Raw genomic sequence first — 24,808 nt, forward strand, 5'->3', positions numbered from 1 at the left:
TCACTCAGCCAGTCTACGGAGATGTATATGGTCAGAGCGGACTTCATAGTACAGAAGAATAATTCTGCCACTTACTTCGCTGCTGTTTGAACTCCCTGAGGCTGATCACTGCCCGGAGAATAGAGTCACTATTGAAAGGTGGCTACACTGAGCCACAGCGCCAAAGATCGCGCCAGAGAGTATTGTTCCGCCGCCTCCACTGGCAGTGATTATTGAGACGTAGCGGCAAGCAGTTCTTACCGAGAAGTTGTGGTGGACACTGCTTATCGTGAAGTCAGAGTGAGACGTGGTAGTGGAGAGTGTTGTTCCATGTTTTATGCAGTGGTTTGATGGGAGAGATAGCAGATGTTGTTCTAATGGAGATATTGTAATGATCAGAGTGCATTTCGTCAATATATATGGAGGTATTTTCTTTTATTCTTTTATTCTTTCAGTGACCTGAATAATGTGTCATTACAGGTTCAGTCAACAAAGCATCTGGCGTGTGTTCTTGTATTAGAGTGTAATTCTGGTTTTCTTGCGCAATTATAGTATTTCTAATTTTCTTTTATCACGTCAGTATAATTGGTATTTAAAAATTCTTGTCTTGTTGAAGAAGAACCGTGCCAGATGTGCGTTGAGTCATACTACCACATACAGAACAGCTACACTTGTGTTTGTTGTTTCGTAGGTTTTATAGTTGCTGGGGACTTAATTAATTAATTGTGCTAACAGAAATTTTCTTACATTCTTGTTGTCATTCTAAGCAGTCAGATTGCGTAATAATACTAGTCAGGGCCAGCCGTTTACGAGACTTGCGTAATCGCTACTGCTACTAAAAAAATATCTGCAGTAGTATTTAAATTAAGCCCCCATGCACTATTCAGGATGATACAAGCTGTGACTCACGCCTGGATACAGCACTGGATATTGTGTTGTTGCAGACGACTCCACATCCGCAATTATCTCGCAAACTGCTGGTTTGTGGACGCCTATTTACCAGATCGTTTTTCTTCCTGTTACTGCGTACTTTCATCCACGTTTCGGTAAACTAATCTGGGATGTTTGCGTTTTCCTGACGATTATTCTACGGACTAAGCTGTCTACGCAGGATTCACAATACTTCCACCAGTACGTCTTCTCCTACCTTCCAAATCTTACACAAGTTCTCTGGATTACCTTGTGAAACTCCCTGGAAGAAGTTGCAAATCAGTGCACAATCCGGTGAAAAGAGAAAATCAATTCACGATGCATCCTCCCTAACTCGTCAGTAATGTCATTATTTACGTTATTAATGTTCAAATAACTTACGGGTTTTCTGCCGGGTGACGTCGTCGACCACCGCCGATATTTCGACAGCAGCACACCGTGCCATTCTCAAGGCACAAATGCAGGGACGGAGCAATCTGCAAGGGAATTTAATACCTCATTTCACAGAGGAGAAGGTCTCATACGTTATTAATGGTTCATAACGATAGCATAATAAGGATGCATCACCTGTAAGAAATGTCCACGTTACCTCGATCTTTAGTAACGTATAGTTTAGTTCATTTGTCCACTTGCGTAGCCGAGTGGTCAGCGCGGCTGACTGTCGTGCAGCTGACCCGAGGTCGATTCCCGGTGCTGCCAAGGATTTTTCGTTGCTGGAAGGAATGGAACGTGGTCTGTTAAGCCTCGTGATGCCAACTGAGGAGCTACTTGAACGAGAAGTAGCGGCTCCAAGGTCTGCAAAGCCGACAAAGGTCGGGACAGCAGTGTACTGACCTTATGCCACTCCATACCGTATCCGAATGATGCCACATGGTAGAGGGTGGTCCCAATTGCCCCGTCTGTGTCCAGAGCGACGGAGGTACACAGCTAAGTACTCTTCTTTTAGTGCTACGTTAGAGCATTGGTGGCGGATTCGAGATGGCATCAGATCTTCAGACATACGGAGCATGGATGCAGTGTGGTCTCTACACATGGCCCGGCTGCAGTTGTTTATGAGTTGTGTGACCATTGAAAAGACTTGGATAGGCAGTACTCGTTAAGACAGGACCGTGCAGCAGCGGTGCTTGACTGTTGGTGCGGTGGTGGTGTTTCAGGAGGAGCGGCCCACTGTCAGGGAAGCGGTGATGAGCCCCCTCGCCCTGGGCGTGCCCCTCACCGTGGTCAACGTGCTGGGGCTGCTCGTCAACGGCTACATCCTCCTCGTCGTCCTCATCACCAAGCAGGTCAGTCACCTCGCACTGCGCTGTGAGGAATGAACCGCATGCCCAACTTCTGTGCTTGACATCTACGTCTGAATCTACACCAGCATGACTACTCTGCAATTGACACTTAACACTCTGCCGTCTGGTGACATGACAGTAGTGTCATGCGCGAAATAGTGGTCAACAGACGGCGACACCACAATGATGTCGTGTGCATAGTATCGCTCACTGGCCGGCGGCACCACAGTGGTGTCATGTGCATAGTATCGCTCAGTGGCCAGCGACACCACAGTGGCGTCATGTGCATAGTATCGCTCAGTGGCCAGCGACACCACAGTGGTATCGTGTGCATAGTATCGCTCAGTGGCCAGCGACACCACAGTGGTGTCGTGTGCATAGTATCGCTCAGTGGCCAGCGACACCACAGTGGTGTCATGTGCATAGTATTGCTCAGTGGCCAGCGACACCACTATGGTGTCATGTGCATAGCATCGCTCAGTGGCCAGCGACACCACAGTGGTATCGTGTGCATAGTATCGCTCAGTGGCCAGCGACACCACAGTGGTGTCGTGTGCATATTATCGCTCAGTGGCCAGCGACACCACAGTGGTATCGTGTGCATAGTATCACTCAGTGGCCAGCGACACCACAGTGGTGTCATGTGCATAGTATCGCTCAGTGGCCAGCGACACCACAGTGGTGTCGTGTGCATAGTATCGCTCAGGGGCCAGCGACACCACAGTGATATCGTGTGCATAGTATCGCTCAGTGGCCGGCGGCACCACAGTGGTGTCGTGTGCATAGTATCGCTCAGTGGCCAGCGACACCACCGTGGTGTCGTGTGCATAGTATCGCTCAGTGGCCAGCGACACCACAGTGGTATCAAGTGCATAGTATCACTCAGTGGCCAGCGACACCACAGTGGTGTCATGTGCATAGTATCGCTCAGTGGCCAGCAACACCACAGTGGTGTCGTGAGCATAGTATCGCTCAGTGGCCAGCGACACCACAGTGGTATCGTGTGCATAGTATCGCTCAGTGGCCGGCGGCACAACAGTGGTGTCATGTGCATAGTATCGCTCAGTGGCCAGCGACACCACAGTGGTGTCGTGTGCATAGTATCGCTCAGTGGCCAGCGACACCACAGTGGTGTCGTGTGCATAGTATCGCTCAGTGGCCAGCGACACCACAGTGGTATCGTGTGCATAGTATCACTCAGTGGCCAGCGGCACCACAGTGGTGTCGTGTGCATAATATCGCTCAGTGGCCAGCGACACCACAGTGGTGTCGTGTGCATAGTATCGCTCTGTGGCCAGCGACACCACAGTGGTGTCGTGTGCATAGTATCGCTCAGTGGCCAGCGACACCACAGTGGTATCGTGTGCATAGTATCGCTCAGTGGCCAGCGACACCACAGTGCTGTCATGTGCATAGTATCACTCACTGGCCGGCGGCACCACAGTGGTGTCGTGTGCATAGTATCGCTCAGTGGCCAGCGACACCACAGTGGTATCGTGTGCATAGTATCGCTCAGTGGCCGGCGGCACCACAGTGGTGTCGTGTGCATAGTATCGCTCAGTGGCCATCAACACCACAGTGGTGTCATGTGCATAGTATCCTCAGTGGCCAGCGACACCACAGTGGTGTCGTGTGCATAGTATAGCTCAGTGGCCAGCGACACCACAGTGGTGTCATGTGCATAGTATCGCTCAGTGGCCAGCGACACCACAGTGGTGTCGTGCGCATAGTATCGCTCAGTGGCCAGCGACACCACAGTGGTATCATGTGCATAGTATCGCTCAGTGGCCGGCGGCACCACAGTGATGTCGTGTGCATAGTATCGCTCAGTGGCCAGCAACACCACAGTGGTGTCGTGTGCATAGTATCGCTCAGTGGCCAGCGACACCACAGTGGTATCGTGTGCATAATATCGCTCAGTAGCCAGCGACACCACAGTGGTGTCGTGTGCATAGTATCGCTCAGTGGCCAGCGACACCACAGTGGTGTCGTGTGCATAGTATCGCTCAGTGGCCAGCGACACCACAGTGGTGTCGTGTGCATAGTATCGCTCAGTGGCCAGCGACACCACAGTGGTATCGTGTGCATAGTATCGCTCAGTGGCCGGCGGCACCACAGTGGTGTCATGTGCATAGTATCGCTCACTGGCCGGCGACACAACAGTGGTGTCGTGTGCATAGAGCGCTCACTGGCCGGCGACACCACAGTAGTATCGTGTGCGTAGTATCGCTCAGTGGCCAGTGACACCACAGTGGTGTCATGTGCATAGTATCACACACTGGCCGGCGACACAACAGTGGTGTCGTGTGCATAGTATCGCTCACTGGCCGGCGACACCACAATGGTATCGTGTGCGTAGTATCGCTCAGTGGCCAGTGACACCACAGTGGTGTCGTGTGCATAGTATCGCTCAGTGGCCAGTGACACCACAGTAGTGTCGTGTGCATAGTATCGCTCACTGGCCGGCGACACAACAGTGGTGTCGTGTGCATAGTATCGCTCACTGGCCGGCGACACCACAGTGGTATCGTGTGCGTAGTATCGCTCAGTGGCCAGCGACACCACAGTGGTGTCGTGTGCATAGTATCGCTCAGTGGCCAGTGACACCACAGTGGTGTCGTGTGCATAGTATCGCTCAGTGGCCAGTGACACCACAGTGGTGTCGTGTGCATAGTATCACTCACTGGCCGGCGACACAACAGTAGTGTCGTGTGCATAGTATCGCTCACTGGCCGGCGACACCACAATGGTATCGTGTGCATAGTATCGCTCAGTGGCCAGCGACACCACAATGGTGTCGTGTGCATAGTATCGCACAGTGGCCGGCGGCACCACAGTGGTGTCGTGTGCATAGTATCGCTCAGTGGCCAGCGACACCACAGTGGTGTCATGTGCATAGTATCGCTCAGTGGCCAGCGACACCACAGTGGTGTCGTGTGCATAGTATCGCTCAGTGGCCAGCGACACCACAGTGGTATCATGTGCATAGTATCGCTCAGTGGCCGGCGGCACCACAGTGGTGTCGTGTGCATAGTATCGCTCAGTGGCCAGCGACACCACAGTGGTGTCGTGTGCATAGTATCGCTCAGTGGCCAGCGACACCACAGTGGTATCGTGTGCATAATATCGCTCAGTGGCCAGCGACACCACAGTGGTGTCGTGTGCATAGTATCGCTCAGTGGCCAGCGACACCACAGTGGTGTCGTGTGCATAGTATCGCTCAGTGGCCAGCGATACCACAGTGGTGTCGTGTGCATAGTATCGCTCAGTGGCCAGCGACACCACAGTGGTATCGTGTGCATAGTATCGCTCAGTGGCCGGCGGCACCACAGTGGTGTCATGTGCATAGTATCGCTCACTGGCCGGCGACACAACAGTGGTGTCGTGTGCATAGAGCGCTCACTGGCCGGCGACACCACAGTAGTATCGTGTGCGTAGTATCGCTCAGTGGCCAGCGACACCACACTGGTGTCATGTGCATAGTAACACACACTGGCCGGCGACACAACAGTGGTGTCGTGTGCATAGTATCGCTCACTGGCCGGCGACACCACAGTGGTATCGTGTGCGTAGTATCGCTCAGTGGCCAGCGACGCCACAGTGGTGTCGTGTGCATAGTATCGCTCAGTGGCCAGTGACACCACAGTGGTGTCGTGTGCATAGTATCGCTCAGTGGCCAGTGACACCACAGTGGTGTCGTGTGCATAGTATCGCTCACTGGCCGGCGACACAACAGTGGTGTCGTGTGCATAGTATCGCTCAGTGGCCGGCGACACCACAGTGGTATCGTGTGCATAGTATCGCTCAGTGGCCGGCGGCACCACAGTGGTGTCATGTGCATAGTATCGCTCACTGGCCGGCGACACAACAGTGGTGTCGTGTGCATAGAGCGCTCACTGGCCGGCGACACCACAGTAGTATCGTGTGCGTAGTATCGCTCAGTGGCCAGTGACACCACAGTGGTGTCATGTGCATAGTATCACACACTGGCCGGCGACACAACAGTGGTGTCGTGTGCATAGTATCGCTCACTGGCCGGCGACACCACAATGGTATCGTGTGCGTAGTATCGCTCAGTGGCCAGTGACACCACAGTGGTGTCGTGTGCATAGTATCGCTCAGTGGCCAGTGACACCACAGTAGTGTCGTGTGCATAGTATCGCTCACTGGCCGGCGACACAACAGTGGTGTCGTGTGCATAGTATCGCTCACTGGCCGGCGACACCACAGTGGTATCGTGTGCGTAGTATCGCTCAGTGGCCAGCGACACCACAGTGGTGTCGTGTGCATAGTATCGCTCAGTGGCCAGTGACACCACAGTGGTGTCGTGTGCATAGTATCGCTCAGTGGCCAGTGACACCACAGTGGTGTCGTGTGCATAGTATCACTCACTGGCCGGCGACACAACAGTAGTGTCGTGTGCATAGTATCGCTCACTGGCCGGCGACACCACAATGGTATCGTGTGCATAGTATCGCTCAGTGGCCAGCGACACCACAATGGTGTCGTGTGCATAGTATCGCACAGTGGCCGGCGGCACCACAGTGGTGTCGTGTGCATAGTATCGCTCAGTGGCCAGCGACACCACAGTGGTGTCATGTGCATAGTATCGCTCAGTGGCCAGCGACACCACAGTGGTGTCGTGTGCATAGTATCGCTCAGTGGCCAGCGACACCACAGTGGTATCATGTGCATAGTATCGCTCAGTGGCCGGCGGCACCACAGTGGTGTCGTGTGCATAGTATCGCTCAGTGGCCAGCGACACCACAGTGGTGTCGTGTGCATAGTATCGCTCAGTGGCCAGCGACACCACAGTGGTATCGTGTGCATAATATCGCTCAGTGGCCAGCGACACCACAGTGGTGTCGTGTGCATAGTATCGCTCAGTGGCCAGCGACACCACAGTGGTGTCGTGTGCATAGTATCGCTCAGTGGCCAGCGATACCACAGTGGTGTCGTGTGCATAGTATCGCTCAGTGGCCAGCGACACCACAGTGGTATCGTGTGCATAGTATCGCTCAGTGGCCGGCGGCACCACAGTGGTGTCATGTGCATAGTATCGCTCACTGGCCGGCGACACAACAGTGGTGTCGTGTGCATAGAGCGCTCACTGGCCGGCGACACCACAGTAGTATCGTGTGCGTAGTATCGCTCAGTGGCCAGCGACACCACACTGGTGTCATGTGCATAGTAACACACACTGGCCGGCGACACAACAGTGGTGTCGTGTGCATAGTATCGCTCACTGGCCGGCGACACCACAGTGGTATCGTGTGCGTAGTATCGCTCAGTGGCCAGCGACGCCACAGTGGTGTCGTGTGCATAGTATCGCTCAGTGGCCAGTGACACCACAGTGGTGTCGTGTGCATAGTATCGCTCAGTGGCCAGTGACACCACAGTGGTGTCGTGTGCATAGTATCGCTCACTGGCCGGCGACACAACAGTGGTGTCGTGTGCATAGTATCGCTCAGTGGCCGGCGACACCACAGTGGTATCGTGTGCGTAGTATCGCTCAGTGGCCAGCGACACCACAGTGGTGTCGTGTGCATAGTATCGCTCAGTGGCCAGTGACACCACAGTGGTGTCGTGTGCATAGTATCGCTCAGTGGCCAGTGACACCACAGTGGTGTCGTGAGCATAGTATCGCTCACTGGCCGGCGACACAACAGTAGTGTCGTGTGCATAGCATCGCTCACTGGCCGGCGACACCACAATGGTATCGTGTGCATAGTATCGCTCAGTGGCCAGCGACACCACAGTGGTGCCGTGTGCATAGTATCGCTCAGTGGCCGGCGGCACCACAGTGGTGTCGTGTGCATAGTATCGCTCACTGGCCGGCGACACCACAGTGGTGTCGTGTGCATAGTATCACTCACTGGCCGGCGACACAACAGTGGTGTCGTGTGCATAGTATCGCTCACTGGCCGGCGACACCACAGTGGTATCGTGTGCATAGTATCGCTCAGTGGCCAGTGACACCACAGTGGTATCAAGTGCATAGTATCACTCAGTGGCCAGCGACACCACAGTGGTGTCATGTGCATAGTATCGCTCAGTGGCCAGCAACACCACAGTGGTGTCGTGAGCATAGTATCGCTCAGTGGCCAGCGACACCACAGTGGTATCGTGTGCATAGTATCGCTCAGTGGCCGGCGGCACCACAGTGGTGTCATGTGCATAGTATCGCTCAGTGGCCAGCGACACCACAGTGGTGTCGTGTGCATAGTATCGCTCAGTGGCCAGCGACACCACAGTGGTGTCGTGTGCATAGTATCGCTCAGTGGCCAGCGTCACCACAGTGGTATCGTGTGCATAGTATCACTCAGTGGCCAGCGACACCACAGTGGTGTCATGTGCATAGTATCGCTCAGTGGCCAGCGACACCACAGTGGTGTCGTGTGCATAGTATCGCTCAGTGGCCAGCGACACCACAGTGGTATCGTGTGCATAGTATCGCTCAGTGGCCGGCGGCACCACATTGGTGTCGTGTGCATAGTATCGCTCAGTGGCCATCAACACCACAGTGGTGTCATGTGCATAGTATCCTCAGTGGCCAGCGACACCACAGTGCTGTCATGTGCATAGTATCACTCACTGGCCGGCGGCACCACAGTGGTGTCGTGTGCATAGTATCGCTCAGTGGCCAGTGACACCACAGTGGTGTCGTGTGCATAGTATCGCTCAGTGGCCAGCGACACCACAGTGGTGTCGTGTGCATAGTATCGCTCAGTGGCCGGCGACACCACAGTGGTGTCGTGTGCATAGTATCGCTCAGTGGCCAGTGACACCACAGTGGTGTCGTGTGCATAGTATCGCTCAGTGGCCAGTGACACCACAGTGGTGTCGTGTGCATAGTATCGCTCAGTGGCCAGTGACACCACAGTCGTGTTGTGTGCATAGTATCGCTCAGTGGCCAGTGACACCACAGTGGTATCGTGTGCATAGTATCGCTCACTGGCCGGCGACACCACAGTGGTGTCGTGTGCATAGTATCGCTCAGTGGCCGGCGACACCACAGTGGTGTCGTGTGCATAGTATCGCTCAGTGGCCAGTGACACCACATTGGTGTCGTGTGCATAGTATCGCTCAGTGGCCAGCGACACCACAGTGGTGTCGTGTGCATAGTATCGCTCAGTGGCCTGCGACACCACAGTGGTGTCGTGTGCATAGTATCGCTCAGTGGCCAGCGACACCACAGTGGTGTCGTGTGCATAGTATCGCTCAGTGGCCGGCGACACCACAGTGGTGTCGTGTGCATAGTATCACTCAGTGGCCAGTGACACCACAGTGGTATCGTGTGCATAGTATCGCTCACTGGCCGGCGACACAACAATGGTGTCGTGTGCATAGTATCGCTCACTGGCCGGCGACACCACAGTGGTGTCGTGTGCATAGTATCGTTCAGTGGCCAGCGACACCACAGTGGTGTCGTGTGCATAGTATCGCTCAGTGGCCGGCGACACCACAGTGGTGTCGTGTGCATAGTATCGCTCACTGGCCGGCGACACAACAGTGGTGTCGTGTGCATAGTATCGCTCACTGGCCGGCGACACCACAGTGGTGTCGTGTGCATAGTATCGCTCAGTGGCCGGCGACACCACAGTGGTGTCGTGTGCATAGTATCGCTCAGTGGCCAGTGACACCACAGTGGTGTCGTGTGCATAGTATCGCTCAGTGGCCAGTGACACCACAGTGGTGTCGTGTGCATAGTATCGCTCAGTGGCCAGTGACACCACAGTGGTGTCGTGCATAGTATCGCTCAGTGGCCAGTGACACCACAGTGGTATCGTGTGCATAGTATCGCTCACTGGCCGGAGACACAACAGTGTTGTCGTGTGCATAGTATCTCTCACTGGCCGGCAACACAACAGTGGTGTCGTGTGCATAGTATCGCTCACTGGCCGGCGACACCACAGTGGTGTCGTGTGCTTAGTGTCGCTCAGTGGCCGGCGACACCACAGTGGTGTCGTGTGCATAGTATCGCTCAGTGGCCAGTGACACCACAGTGGTGTCGTGTGCATAGTATCGCTCAGTGGCCAGCGATACCACAGTGGTGTCGTGTGCATAGTATCGCTCAGTGGCCAGCGACACCACAGTGGTATCGTGTGCATAGTATCGCTCAGTGGCCGGCGGCACCACAGTGGTGTCATGTGCATAGTATCGCTCACTGGCCGGCGACACAACAGTGGTGTCGTGTGCATAGAGCGCTCACTGGCCGGCGACACCACAGTAGTATCGTGTGCGTAGTATCGCTCAGTGGCCAGCGACACCACAGTGGTGTCATGTGCATAGTAACACACACTGGCCGGCGACACAACAGTGGTGTCGTGTGCATAGTATCGCTCACTGGCCGGCGACACCACAGTGGTATCGTGTGCGTAGTATCGCTCAGTGGCCAGCGACACCACAGTGGTGTCCTGTGCATAGTATCGCTCAGTGGCCAGTGACACCACAGTGGTGTCGTGTGCATAGTATCGCTCAGTGGCCAGTGACACCACAGTGGTGTCGTGTGCATAGTATCACTCACTGGCCGGCGACACAACAGTGGTGTCGTGTGCATAGTATCGCTCAGTGGCCGGCGACACCACAGTGGTATCGTGTGCGTAGTATCGCTCAGTGGCCAGCGACACCACAGTGGAGTCGTGTGCATAGTATCGCTCAGTGGCCAGTGACACCACAGTGGTGTCGTGTGCATAGTATCGCTCAATGGCCAGTGACACCACAGTGGTGTCGTGAGCATTGTATCGCTCACTGGCCGGCGACACAACAGTAGTGTCGTGTGCATAGCATCGCTCACTGGCCGGCGACACCACAATGGTATCGTGTGCATAGTATCGCTCAGTGGCCAGCGACACCACAGTGGTGTCGTGTGCATAGTATCCCTCAGTGGCCGGCGGCACCACAGTGGTGTCGTGTGCATAGTATCGCTCACTGGCCGGCGACACCACAGTGGTGTCGTGTGCATAGTATCACTCACTGGCCGGCGACACAACAGTGGTGTCGTGTGCATAGTATCGCTCAGTGGCCGGCGACACCACAGTGGTGTCGTGTGAATAGTATCGCTCAGTGGCCAGTGACACCACAGTGGTGTCGTGTGCATAGTATCGCTCAGTGGCCAGTGACACCACAGTGGTGTCGTGTGCATAGTATCGCTCAGTGGCCAGTGACACCACAGTCGTGTCGTGTGCATAGTATCGCTCAGTGGCCAGTGACACCACAGTGGTATCGTGTGCATAGTATCGCTCACTGGCCGGCGACACCACAGTGGTGTCGTGTGCATAGTATCGCTCAGTGGCCGGCGACACCACAGTGGTGTCGTGTGCATAGTATCGCTCAGTGGCCAGTGACACCACATTGGTGTCGTGTGCATAGTATCGCTCAGTGGCCAGCGACACCACAGTGGTGTCGTGTGCATAGTATCGCTCAGTGGCCTGCGACACCACAGTGGTGTCGTGTGCATAGTATCGCTCAGTGGCCAGCGACACCACAGTGGTGTCGTGTGCATAGTATCGCTCAGTGGCCGGCGACACCACAGTGGTGTCGTGTGCATAGTATCACTCAGTGGCCAGTGACACCACAGTGGTATCGTGTGCATAGTATCGCTCACTGGCCGGCGACACAACAATGGTGTCGTGTGCATAGTATCGCTCACTGGCCGGCGACACCACAGTGGTGTCGTGTGCATAGTATCGCTCAGTGGCCAGCGACACCACAGTGGTGTCGTGTGCATAGTATCGCTCAGTGGCCGGCGACACCACAGTGGTGTCGTGTGCATAGTATCGCTCACTGACCGGCGACACAACAGTGGTGTCGTGTGCATAGTATCGCTCACTGGCCGGCGACACCATAGTGGTGTCGTGTGCATAGTATCGCTCAGTGGCCGGCGACACCACAGTGGTGTCGTGTGCATAGTATCGCTCAGTGGCCAGTGACACCACAGTGGTGTCGTGTGCATAGTATCGCTCAGTGGCCAGTGACACCACAGTGGTGTCGTGTGCATAGTATCGCTCAGTGGCCAGTGACACCACAGTGGTGTCGTGCATAGTATCGCTCAGTGGCCAGTGACACCACAGTGGTATCGTGTGCATAGTATCGCTCACTGGCCGGCGACACAACAGTGTTGTCGTGTGCATAGTATCTCTCACTGGCCGGCAACACAACAGTGGTGTCGTGTGCATAGTATCGCTCACTGGCCGGCGACACCACAGTGGTGTCGTGTGCATAGTGTCGCTCAGTGGCCGGCGACACCACAGTGGTGTCGTGTGCATAGTATCGCTCAGTGGCCAGTGACACCACAGTGGTGTCGTGTGCATAGTATCGCTCAGTGGCCAGCGATACCACAGTGGTGTCGTGTGCATAGTATCGCTCAGTGGCCAGCGACACCACAGTGGTATCGTGTGCATAGTATCGCTCAGTGGCCGGCGGCACCACAGTGGTGTCATGTGCATAGTATCGCTCACTGGCCGGCGACACAACAGTGGTGTCGTGTGCATAGAGCGCTCATTGGCCGGCGACACCACAGTAGTATCGTGTGCGTAGTATCGCTCAGTGGCCAGCGACACCACAGTGGTGTCATGTGCATAGTAACACACACTGGCCGGCGACACAACAGTGGTGTCGTGTGCATAGTATCGCTCACTGGCCGGCGACACCACAGTGGTATCGTGTGCGTAGTATCGCTCAGTGGCCAGCGACACCACAGTGGTGTCGTGTGCATAGTATCGCTCAGTGGCCAGTGACACCACAGTGGTGTCGTGTGCATAGTATCGCTCAGTGGCCAGTGACACCACAGTGGTGTCGTGTGCATAGTATCGCTCACTGGCCGGCGACGCAACAGTGGTGTCGTGTGCATAGTATCGCTCAGTGGCCGGCGACACCACAGTGGTATCGTGTGCGTAGTATCGCTCAGTGGCCAGCGACACCACAGTGGTGTCGTGTGCATAGTATCGCTCAGTGGCCAGTGACACCACAGTGGTGTCGTGTGCATAGTATCGCTCAGTGGCCAGTGACACCACAGTGGTGTCGTGAGCATAGTATCGCTCACTGGCCGGCGACACAACAGTAGTGTCGTGTGCATAGCATCGCTCACTGGCCGGCGACACCACAATGGTATCGTGTGCATAGTATCGCTCAGTGGCCAGCGACACCACAGTGGGGTCGTGTGCATAGTATCGCTCAGTGGCCGGCGGCACCACAGTGGTGTCGTGTGCATAGTATCGCTCACTGGCCGGCGACACCACAGTGGTGTCGTGTGCATAGTATCACTCACTGGCCGGCGACACAACAGTGGTGTCGTGTGCATAGTATCGCTCACTGGCCGGCGACACCACAGTGGTATCGTGTGCATAGTATCGCTCAGTGGCCAGTGACACCACAGTGGTGTCGTGTGCATAGTATCGCTCACTGGCCGGCGGCAACACAGTGGTGTCATGTGCATAGCATCGCTCACTGGCCGGCGACACAACAGTGGTGTCGTGTGCATAGTATCGCACACTGGCCGGCGACACCACAGTGGTATCGTGTGCGTAGTATCGCTCAGTAGCCAGCGACACCACAGTGGTGTCATGTGCATAGTATCACTCACTGGCCGGCGACACAACAGTGGTGTCGTGTGCATAGTATCGCTCACTGGCCGGCGACACCACAGTGGTATCGTGTGCATAGTATCGCTCAGTGGCCAGCGACACCACAGTGGTGTCGTGTGCATAGTATCGCTCAGTGGCCAATGACACCACAGTGGTGTCGTGTGCATAGTATCGGTCAGTGGCCAGTGACACCACAGTGGTATCATGTGCATAGTATCGCTCACTGGCCGGCGACACAACAGTGGTGTCGTGTGCATAGTATCGCTCACTGGCCAGCGACACCACAGTGGTGTCGTGTGCATAGTATCGCTCAGTGGCCAGCGACACCACAGTGGTATCGTGTGCATAGTATCGCTCAGTGGCCAGCGACAACACAGTGGTGTCATGTGCATAGTATCACTCACTGGCCGGCGACACAACAGTGGTGTCGTGTGCATAGTATCGCTCACTGGCCGGCGACACCACAGTGGTATCGTGTGCGTAGTATCGCTCAGTGGCCAGCGACACCACAGTGGTGTCATGTGCATAGTATCACTCACTGGCCGGCGACACAACAGTGGTGTCGTGTGCATAGTATCGCTCACTGGCCGGCGACACCACAGTGGTATCGTGTGCATAGTATCACTCAGTGGTCAGCGACACCACAGTAGTGTCGTGTGCATAGTATCGCTCAGTGGCCAGCGACACCACAGTGGTGTCGTGTGCATAGTTCGCTCAGTCGCCAGTGACACCACAGTGGTTTCGTGTGCATAGTATCGCTCAGTGGCCAGCGACACCACAGTGGTGTCGTGTGCATAGTATCGCTCAGTGGCCAGTGACACCACAGTGGTATCTTGTGCATAGTATCGCTCACTGGCCGGTGACACAACAGTGGTGTCGTGTGCATAGTATCGCTCACTGGCCGGCGACACAACAGTGGTGTCGTGTGCATAGTATCGCTCACTGGCCGGCGACACCACAGTGGTGTCGTGTGCATAGTATCGCTCAGTCGCCAGTGACACCACAGTGGTATCGTGTGCATAGTATCGCTCAGTGGCCAGCGACACCACAGTGGTGTCGTGTGCATAGCATCGCTCAGTGGCCAGCGACACCACAGTGGTATCGTGTGCATAGTATCGCTCAGTGGCCAGCGACCCCACAGTGGTGTCGTGTGCATAGTATCGCTCACTGGCCAGCGACACCACAGTGGTGTCGTGTGCATAGTATCGCTCAGTGGCCAGTGACACCACAGTGGTGTCGTGTGCATAGTATCGCTCAGTGGCCAGTGACACCACAGTGGTATCGTGTGCATAGTATCGCTCACTGGCTGGCGACACAACAGTGGTGTCGTGTGCATAGTATCGCTCACTGGCCGGCGACACCACAGTGGTATCGTGTGCGTAGTATCGCTCAGTGGCCAGCGACATCACAGTGGTGTCATGTGCATAGTATCACTCACTGGCCGGCGACACAACAGTGGTGTCGTGTGCATAGTATCGCTCACTGGCCGGCGACACCACAGTGGTATCATGTGCATAGTATCGCTCAGTGGCCAGCGACACCACAGTGGTATCGTGTGCGTAGTATCGCTCAGTGGCCAGCAACACCACAGTGGTGTCATGTGCATAGTATCGCTCACTGGCCGGCGACACAACAGTGGTGTCGTGTGCATAGTATCGCTCACTGGCCGGCGACACCACAGTGGTATCGTGTGCATAGTATCGCTCACTGGCCGGCGACACAACAGTGGTGTCATGTGCATAGTATCGCTCACTGGCCGGCGACACAACTGTGGTGTCGTGTGCATAGTATCGCTTACTGGCCGGCGACACCACAGTGGTATCGTGTGCATTGTATCGCTCAGTGGCCAGCGACACCACAGTGGTGTCGTGTGCATAGTATCGCTCAGTGGCCAGTGACACCACAGTGGTGTCGTGTGCATAGTATCGCTCAGTGGCCAGTGACACCACAGTGGTGTCGTGTGCATAGTATCGCTCAGTGGCCAGTGACACCACAGTGGTATCGTGTGCATAGTATCGCTCAGTGGCCAGTGACACCACAGTGGTATCGTGTGCATAGTATCGCTCAGTGGCCAGTGACACCACAGTGGTGTCGTGTGCATAGTATCGCTCAGTGGCCAGTGACACCACAGTGGTATCGTGTGCATAGTATCGCTCAGTGGCCAGTGACACCACAGTGGTATCGTGTGCATAGTATCGCTCAGTGGCCAGTGACACCGCAGTGGTGTCGTGTGCATAGTATCGCTCAGTGGCCAGTGACACCACAGTGGTGTCGTGTGCATAGTATCGCTCAGTGGCCAGTGACACCACAGTGGTGTCGTGTGCATAGTATCGCTCAGTGGCCAGCGACACCACAGTGGTGTCGTGTGCATAGTATCGCTCAGTGGCCAGTGACACCACAGTGGTGTCGTGTGCATAGTATCGCTCAGTGGCCAGTGACACCACAGTGGTGTCGTGTGCATAGTATCGCTCAGTGGCCAGTGACACCACAGTCGTGTCGTGTGCATAGTATCGCTCAGTGGCCAGTGACACCACAGTGGTATCGTGTGCATAGTATCGCTCACTGGCCGGCGACACCACAGTGGTGTCGTGTGCATAGTATCGCTCAGTGGCCGGCGACACCACAGTGGTGTCGTGTGCATAGTATCACTCAGTGGCCAGTGACACCACAGTGGTATCGTGTGCATAGTATCGCTCACTGGCCGGCGACACAGCAGTGGTGTCGTGTGCATAGTATCGCTCACTGGCCGGCGACACCACAGTGGTGTCGTGTGCATAGTATCGCTCAGTGGCCAGCGACACCACAGTGGTGTCGTGTGCATAGTATCGCTCAGTGGCCGGCGACACCACAGTGGTGTCGTGTGCATAGTATCGCTCACTGGCCGGCGACACAACAGTGGTGTCGTGTGCATAGTATCGCTCACTGGCCGGCGACACCACAGTGGTGTCGTGTGCATAGTATCGCTCAGTGGCCGGCGACACCACAGTGGTGTCGTGTGCATAGTATCGCTCAGTGGCCAGTGACACCACAGTGGTGTCGTGTGCATAGTATCGCTCAGTGGCCAGTGACACCACAGTGGTGTCGTGTGCATAGTATCGCTCAGTGGCCAGTGACACCACAGTGGTGTCGTGCATAGTATCGCTCAGTGGCCAGTGACACCACAGTGGTATCGTGTGCATAGTATCGCTCACTGGCCGGCGACACAACAGTGTTGTCGTGTGCATAGTATCTCTCACTGGCCGGCAACACAACAGTGGTGTCGTGTGCATAGTATCGCTCACTGGCCGGCGACACCACAGTGGTGTCGTGTGCATAGTGTCGCTCAGTGGCCGGCGACACCACAGTGGTGTCGTGTGCATAGTATCGCTCAGTGGCCAGTGACACCACAGTGGTGTCGTGTGCATAGTATCGCTCAGTGGCCAGTGACACCACAGTGATATCGTGTGCATAGTATCGCTCACTGGCCGGCGACACCACAGTGGTGTCGTGTGCATAGTATCGCTCAGTGGCCGGCGACACCACAGTGGTGTCGTGTGCATAGTATCGCTCAGTGGCCAGTGACACCACAGTGGTGTCGTGTGCATAGTATCGCTCAGTGGCCAGTGACACCACAGTGGTGTCGTGTGCATAGTATCGCTCAGTGGCCAGTGACACCACAGTGGTGTCGTGTGCATAGTATCGCTCAGTGACCAGTGACACCACAGTGGTGTCGTGTGCATAGTATCGCTCAGTGGCCAGTGACACCACAGTGGTGTCGTGTGCATAGTATCGCTCAGTGGCCAGTGACACCACAGTGGTGTCGTGTGCATAGTATCGCTCAGTGGCCAGTGACACCACAGTGGTATCGTGTGCATAGTATCGCTCACTGGCCGGCGACACAACAGTGGTGTCGTGTGCATAGTATCGCTCACTGGCCGGCGACACAACAGTGGTGTCGTGTGCATAGTATCGCTCACTGGCCGGCGACACCACAGTGGTGTCGTGTGCATAGTATCGCTCAGTGGCTAGCGACACCACAGTGGTATTGTGTGCATAGTATCGCTCACTGGCCGGCGACACCTCAGTGGTGTCGTGTGCGTAGTATCGCGCAGTGGCCAGCGGCGGCACTTTAGTATCTTTTGCATTCTGTTGGTGTTTTGCTTACGTAACAATAAGTTAGACACGTCAACAAGGTTTTTTTTTATATTATAAGTACTTGTGCTCTTTCATCATGGCAGAGGAAAGAGATGATACGATTATTTACGATGAATGCGTGGAGAAAAACTTGGAGGTTGCCACTACATCGTGTACGTCTCACCATGATCCGGTTGACAGACTTTCCGGTCACACAATGCATCACCAACTAGAGGCCTACGTATTTCCGAAACGAAGAAACTGCCATGTATGTTCCAAAACAAAACAAAAAAGAACAACAAACTTAATGTGCAAGTCTTGTCGAGTTGCGTTACATCTTGGAGACTATTTTGCTGCATATCATATGAAAGAGAAATACTAAATACCAAAGACAATGCAAATAAACAAATATATGAAACAAACAAATTTTGTATTCATTTAAATATGTATATCTTCGAAATTTAATGAAAGTAGGGGAATATCGTTTAGAACTTACGAGAACTAACGATGAGATTAGTAAAACGTAATAATTTGTAATCTCCCGATAATGTCAAGAACGGCCTGCGACAAGCCAAGTAATCCGAATTAGACCTGCCGGCGCCAAGCGAATAAATTTGTACGAGACGTTCGGACGACAAAGTGTTAAGTGTCTGGCAGATGGTTCTTCGAACCAGTTGCAGACTATTTCCCTACCTTTCCGCTATCTGCGCACAGGGGAAAATGGCCTCTTAAATCAGCCCATACTAGCTCTGATATATCACATTTTATTATGATAATCATGTCTCTCTATGTACATTGGCCATAATAAAATATTTTCACATACAGAGAAGGAAAGTGGTGATTGTAATTTCTTGAGACGATCCCGCCTTTGTTTTAATAAGTGCCACCTCAACTCACTTATTTCCGTGACATACTTTCCCCTATTTCGCGACAATACGAAACGAGTTCCCCTTCTTTAAACTTTTTCGATGGACTCCGTCAGTCCTACCTGGTGAAGATCCAATACAGCCAGCAGTAATCTAGCAGAGGATGAAATGTGGTCTGAGCACTATGGGACTTAACATCTGAGGTCATCAGTCCCCTAGAACTTAGAACTACTTAATCCTAACTAACCTAAGGACAGCACACACATCCATGCCCGAGGCAGGATTCGAACCTGCGACCGTAGCGGTCGCGCGGTTCCAGACTGAAGCGCCTAGAACCGCTCGGCCACATCGGCCGGCTAGCAGAGAATGAACAAACTTAGGCAGTCGCTTTAGTAGACCTTTTCTCTGGCAATGAAACATAGTTTTTCTTTTGCATTTCCCACTACATTGCCTATGTTATCGTTTCAAGTTGTTGACAGAGCGAGGTGGCACCCTGGATAGCACACTGGACTCGCATTCGCCGACGGTTCAAACCCGCGTCCGTCCGTCCATCCAGATTTAGGATTCCCGTTATTTTCCTAAATCACTGAAGGCAAATGCCGGGATGGTTCCTTTGAAAGGGAAGGCCCAACGTCCTTCCCAATCCTTTCCTAATCAGGTGGAACCGATGACTTCGCTGTTTGGTCCCCTCCAGACAGCGAGGTCATCGGTCCCATCAGATTAGGGAAGGATGGGGAAGGAAGTCGGCCCTGCCCTTTCAAAAGTAGGCTACAATCCCAAATCAACCAATCAACCAACCAACCAACCAAGTTGTTCATAATTGCCGTTCCTAGATATTTAATCAAACTGACTGCCTTTATATGATTTATCGTGTAATCGGAATTTAACGTTCTTTTTGTTTTTGTTTTTTTTTTAACTCATGACAATAACCTCACACTTTTCCTTATTGAGGGACAATTGACGTTTTTTGCACATGGAACTATTTAAGGCATTGATGTTACTTTCACTTGCATCAAATACTCACCCTGTGAATGAAAACTTTCGGAGACGAATTTTACGCACCTTGCAGTAGAAAAGGACAGCCTGTCGCGTCTGTACACGTGGATTCTACGACCTGCGGATCTGGCTCTGCTTTGCGTGTGTACTGGAAATACAATGGACTCCACAACACACATAAGACATGTGAAGAAACATCCGCAAACAGTAGAAAAAAATGCTGACCTCGCTAACCTGGATTAAAAAATGTTGCGTTCATTTTGTTAACTGAAGAAACCGCACCAAAGTTTCTGAATCAATAATATTTTTATTGCTAACATGACCGATTTCGGAACACTAATATTCTATCATCTGGAGAAAACTGTTAGCACTAAAAGAATGCATTAGAAGGCTAGTGTAAGCAGTCCTCTGAAATTTAAAAAAAAATGTAACGGGTAAGCAGTTATACACGCTAAGAAACTTCTGAATGGATCAATAAAAAGGACGGCCGGTCAGTGCTCACACAAAAAACACTTAACCGACGGAGGTCATCTTCCTCCCCAGTGTTGTCAAGGAACTAAAGTTCCGTGTCTAACAATCTGCCAAAACTGCATTACAAGAAAACAAGAGTCATCTGAATCATGGAGGAGCTAATATGCGACAAAAAAGGAAAAGGAACACATTATATATAACACTAATGTAGTTTCCACGAATAATTCCCGTGATGCCCTTACAGCTTACGCCAGCTGATGGAATTGTAGTATTCTGAAAAAGGTCGTGTGAGCAACAAAAATACTGTTGATTCAGCAGCTGTGATGCGTTTGCTTCAATTCACAAAATCGACTTGTGCAGTTGTGGCTTTCCCACAAGAAGGACTCTTTGTGAAACTGTTAAGTTCTCCCTGCTCAAGTGCTTATCCTACAATATTTCTTTCTATCTTAAACACTTTGTACATTAGAACCTGCTAAGCCACGAATTGTTCGCTAAGTGGGAAGACGAACAGAACTGCCGTAAAGCAAAAGAAATACATCTCACCAAAACTTGTGGGCTCTCTTAGATATGTGGCCGTGAGGGCTCTTGTCTTGACAGTAGCGTCGTCCCCCGAACAGCCCTCCAGAGAGGCCCAGTACCTGCATCCACATCAATCTTCTTTCCAATATAATTTAGAAGTAATGCGGTTAAAAAGAAGTAATTTCCAGATCATTTGACGCCAGGCACTTGCCTCTTTGCCCTGAACTAAAGTAACACATTTATTATCTAACTGACCTTAAGTTAAACATCGCCGTGATGGTCTAGTCGAGCTCAAATGGCTCTGAGCACTATGGGACTTAACATCTATGGTCATCAGTCCCCTAGAACTTAGAACTACTTAAACCTAACTAACCTAAGGACATCACATACATCCATGCCCAAGGCAGGATTCGAACCTGCGACCGTAGCAGTCGCGCGGCTCCGGACTGAGCGCCTAGAACCGCTAGGTCTAGTCGGTAGAGTACTAGACTCAAGCTCTGTCGGTCCCAGATTCAGTCCCAAATAGGAGTGACGAATTTTCCTCGTTTTAGACCCTCCAGAACAGCCCCACATACACACAGGACTCGCATTCGGGAGGACGACGGTTCAATCCCGCGTCCGGCCATCCTGATTTAGGTTTTCCGTGGTTTCCCTACATCACTGCAGGCAAATGCCGGGATGGTTCCTCTGAAAGGGCACGACCGACTTCCTTCCCTAATCCGATGAGACCGATGACCACGCTGTCTGGTCTCCTTCCCCAAACCAACCAACCAACCAGCCCCACATACACCATGCCTCCTTTCAAAATAGTAACGGTGCCCTTTCCTGGGAGGGTAAAAAGTGGGACGGCTGGGCGGAGGACTGTGGGCTGTGGAAAAACTGGAAAAGAAGAAAATCGAAACGTTTGGAATGCGGTAGAACAGAACGATTTTGAAACTTAGTGAATCGACAGGATAAGAAATGAGGGCGGTTCGAAGCAGACCCGGCGAGGAGAGTATGGGAGGCTGTGGCGTGCCACACAAAATTAGTTACAAAAAAGAGCCCTCTATGCAGTCGACACTTCCATTTGTACAGGAATTATCAATCTAGCCTAAATTTATAATCGGAAATCTGCAGTAGCATCTAAAAATGCGTGGAATATAAAAAATTAATCAGTTTGAAGGTCCAAACCGACAATTCACCATTGATAGCTGGGACATGGCCTGGTTAGAAATGTCAGACACCTAAGACTTCGCTGGCCGTTGTGGCCGAGCGGTTCTAGGCACCTCAGTCTGGAACTGCGCGACCGCTCCGGTCTCAGATTCGTATCCGGCCTCGGGCATGGATGTGTGTGCTGTCCTTAGGTTAGGGGACTGATGACCTCAAATGTTAAGTCCCATAGTGCTGAGAGCCACCTAAGACTGCATGTAGACAAACTAAACCCGTGGCATGTACACTGAAAACATGTGTAGTAAAGGCTTATCTTCTCCCTCTACCGAATGTTGAACAGTGATAGTTTCTCGAGCCATGAGCTACTTGCTGATCTGAAAAGGAATAATACATACAGCCATCTTCTAATATGGTTAGTACTGAACATCATAATTGCATTTGTCTTTTTAAATGATACGATCTATGCAGAGGATATACACATAAGTAACGCCGGGACGGAATGGCGTCCCAGGTATCCCGAAGGTCGCAAGGCGAGCAAGGCCACAGCAAATGGCCGCCGGTGACTGCGGCTGATGTATTGCCCGCGGCAGGGACGGGCCCCTGTGGGTTCCCCGCCAGCTGCCGGCCACGACTCAATAAGTTACGGCCAATCAATGGACGTGCGCTGGTCACGGTCACCCCACTGCCGACACGCACGGATCCACCGCGTCACACACACACACACACACACACACACACACACACACACACACAATCTGGGGCAGGAATCCATAAAACAGCTGTCAGGTCGTACTAGGAAAAATACTCCAGGAATTCCTTCTGAAAGTCCTGACTCACTCACGGCAAATCCCATTGTTACCCCTGACAGACGTCCTGGCAGGATCACCACATGTCGTCGTGATGGGGAATATCTTTTCAAGAACAAGTCTGGTAGTCTCATGTACTTCACTTAGACACCTTTACTGGAAATACCATTTCCGGCCAAGACTGGAACAGCTAATCAGCTGAGAGTGCACTCTTTTTAGCGTTATATTTACTACAGGGGTCGATGAGCCAAGTAAAGCTTTGCATTTCCAAGAGCAGCTTTCTTTCGAATAGCGGAGCCACATGGAGAACATAAGATAAACTATAATGGAAATCAGTTAAGAGATTTTTCTTGCTTCAGCCACTTAACGATAGCAAATATATCGATGAATTTACTTGTAGTGCTTGGGGCACAGTAACTATAATAGGCTATGTTATTGCAAATGAGGAATCTATCTCATTAATAGAATAAAAGAATAAATTATTGTTTGTGGGGCTTTTCGGAAAGAATCTGATAGAAAGCTTGACCTTGAAGTATTACTTGGTTCTTTCAATTTGACATCAGTTATTGATTTTCCTACTTGGGTAGTACAGGAAAGCAGCACACTAACAGATAATGTTTTCTTAGACTGAGATAAACTTAATCAAATAAAAACCTTCCCATTAAGAACGGTCTGTCTGATCATGACGCATAGCTAGTTACAGTATATAATATTGTTCCATACAGTAATGCAAAGCCCTCCAAAACAATGTGTTCAGTTAACGATTTAACAATTCAAAATTTTAGGGAAAGCCTGCAACAGTTAGACAGCCTGCAGGGAACATGATGCTAATTTAGAATTTAACCTATTTCATGATACCTTTGTGAGTATATTTGAAACAGTTTCCCTAAGAAAACAGTGAAACATAGTTGTAAGAAACTATGTAAAAAGTCATGGCTTACTAAAGGGATAAAAGTATCTTGTAAACAAAAAAGGGAAATATATCTTATGGCTAGGAGGGGTAATGATCCCAAAATAGTGAAACATTATAAAAACTACTGCACTGTACTAAGAAAAGATATTAAAAAGTCCAGAAGTATATGCATTATGTCTGAGCTTAGCACATCTGATAATAAAATTAAAACAATTTGGAATGTTGTTAAAAGGGAAACAGTGCAACTGAGAGCACAGGAAGACTGTATTTCTATCAAACTCAACGAAAAGTTTGTTAACAAAAAGTCAGAAGTATAAAACATTTTAATAGTCATTTTTTAAAAGTTGTAGGGAAAATAGGATCCAGCTATTCATTAGAAAATGCAAGGCAGTATATGGAAGAAGTAGTATCTACACAATTTAATAAAACTTAAATTCAGCCCACATCTCCTACTGAAATTAGGAAAGTAATAAATTCTCTCAAAAGTAAAAGCTCATATGGAATTGATGGCATTTCCAAAAAATAAGTAGGATTCTCACCCACATACGTAGTAGCTGACTAAAACAGGGAATTTTTCCAGATAGAATGAAATACGCTATTGTTAAACAATTGCATAAAAATGGGATAGCTGTGATGCTAACAACTACTGCCCAATCTCAATTCTGACAGCTTTATACCAAATTCTTGAAAAAGTAATGTATTCGAGAGTAGCATCACATATTTGTAAAAATGAAGTACTAATGATTTGCCAATTTGGTTTTCAGAAAGGCTTTTCAACGGAAAATGCTATATACACTTTCACTGATCAAATATTAAATGCATTGAATAACTGAACATCATACATTGGGATATTTTGTGATCTCTCAAAGGCTTTTGATTGTGTGAATCATGAAATTCTTCTAGATAAGCTTACATATTGTGGTATGAGTGGGACAGTGCACAAATGGTTTAATTCATACTTCAGTGGAAGAATGCAGAAGGCTGAAATTAACAGTACAGACAGTCTACAAAAACCAGCAGAGTCCTCTAACTGGGGAGGTATCAAGAATGGTGTCCCACATGGTTCAGTCTTGAGTCCCTTATTGTTCTTAATATATATTGACGACTTGCCACTCTATATTCATGAAGACACGAAGTTAGTTCTTTTTGCTGATGATACAAATATAGTAATCACACCCAAGAAGAAAGAATCAGCTGAGTA

At 51.6% G+C, this 24,808-nt stretch overlaps 1 protein-coding gene across 1 annotated transcript in view; it reads left to right on the forward strand.

Moving 5' to 3' along the window:
* The window catches only part of LOC126141559 (uncharacterized), a 447,793-nt gene that overhangs the window by 126,183 nt on the left and 296,802 nt on the right, over nucleotides 1–24,808 (forward strand). Inside the window, exon 2 of the mRNA XM_049915262.1 lies at nucleotides 2,064–2,192. Within this exon, the coding sequence (XP_049771219.1) occupies nucleotides 2,094–2,192 (99 nt within the window). The 5' untranslated portion in view covers nucleotides 2,064–2,093. The remainder of the gene's footprint in view (nucleotides 1–2,063; nucleotides 2,193–24,808) is intronic.

Source organism: Schistocerca cancellata, chromosome 1, assembly GCF_023864275.1.
Source record: "Schistocerca cancellata isolate TAMUIC-IGC-003103 chromosome 1, iqSchCanc2.1, whole genome shotgun sequence".
NCBI classification, from domain to species: Eukaryota; Metazoa; Arthropoda; class Insecta; order Orthoptera; family Acrididae; genus Schistocerca; species Schistocerca cancellata.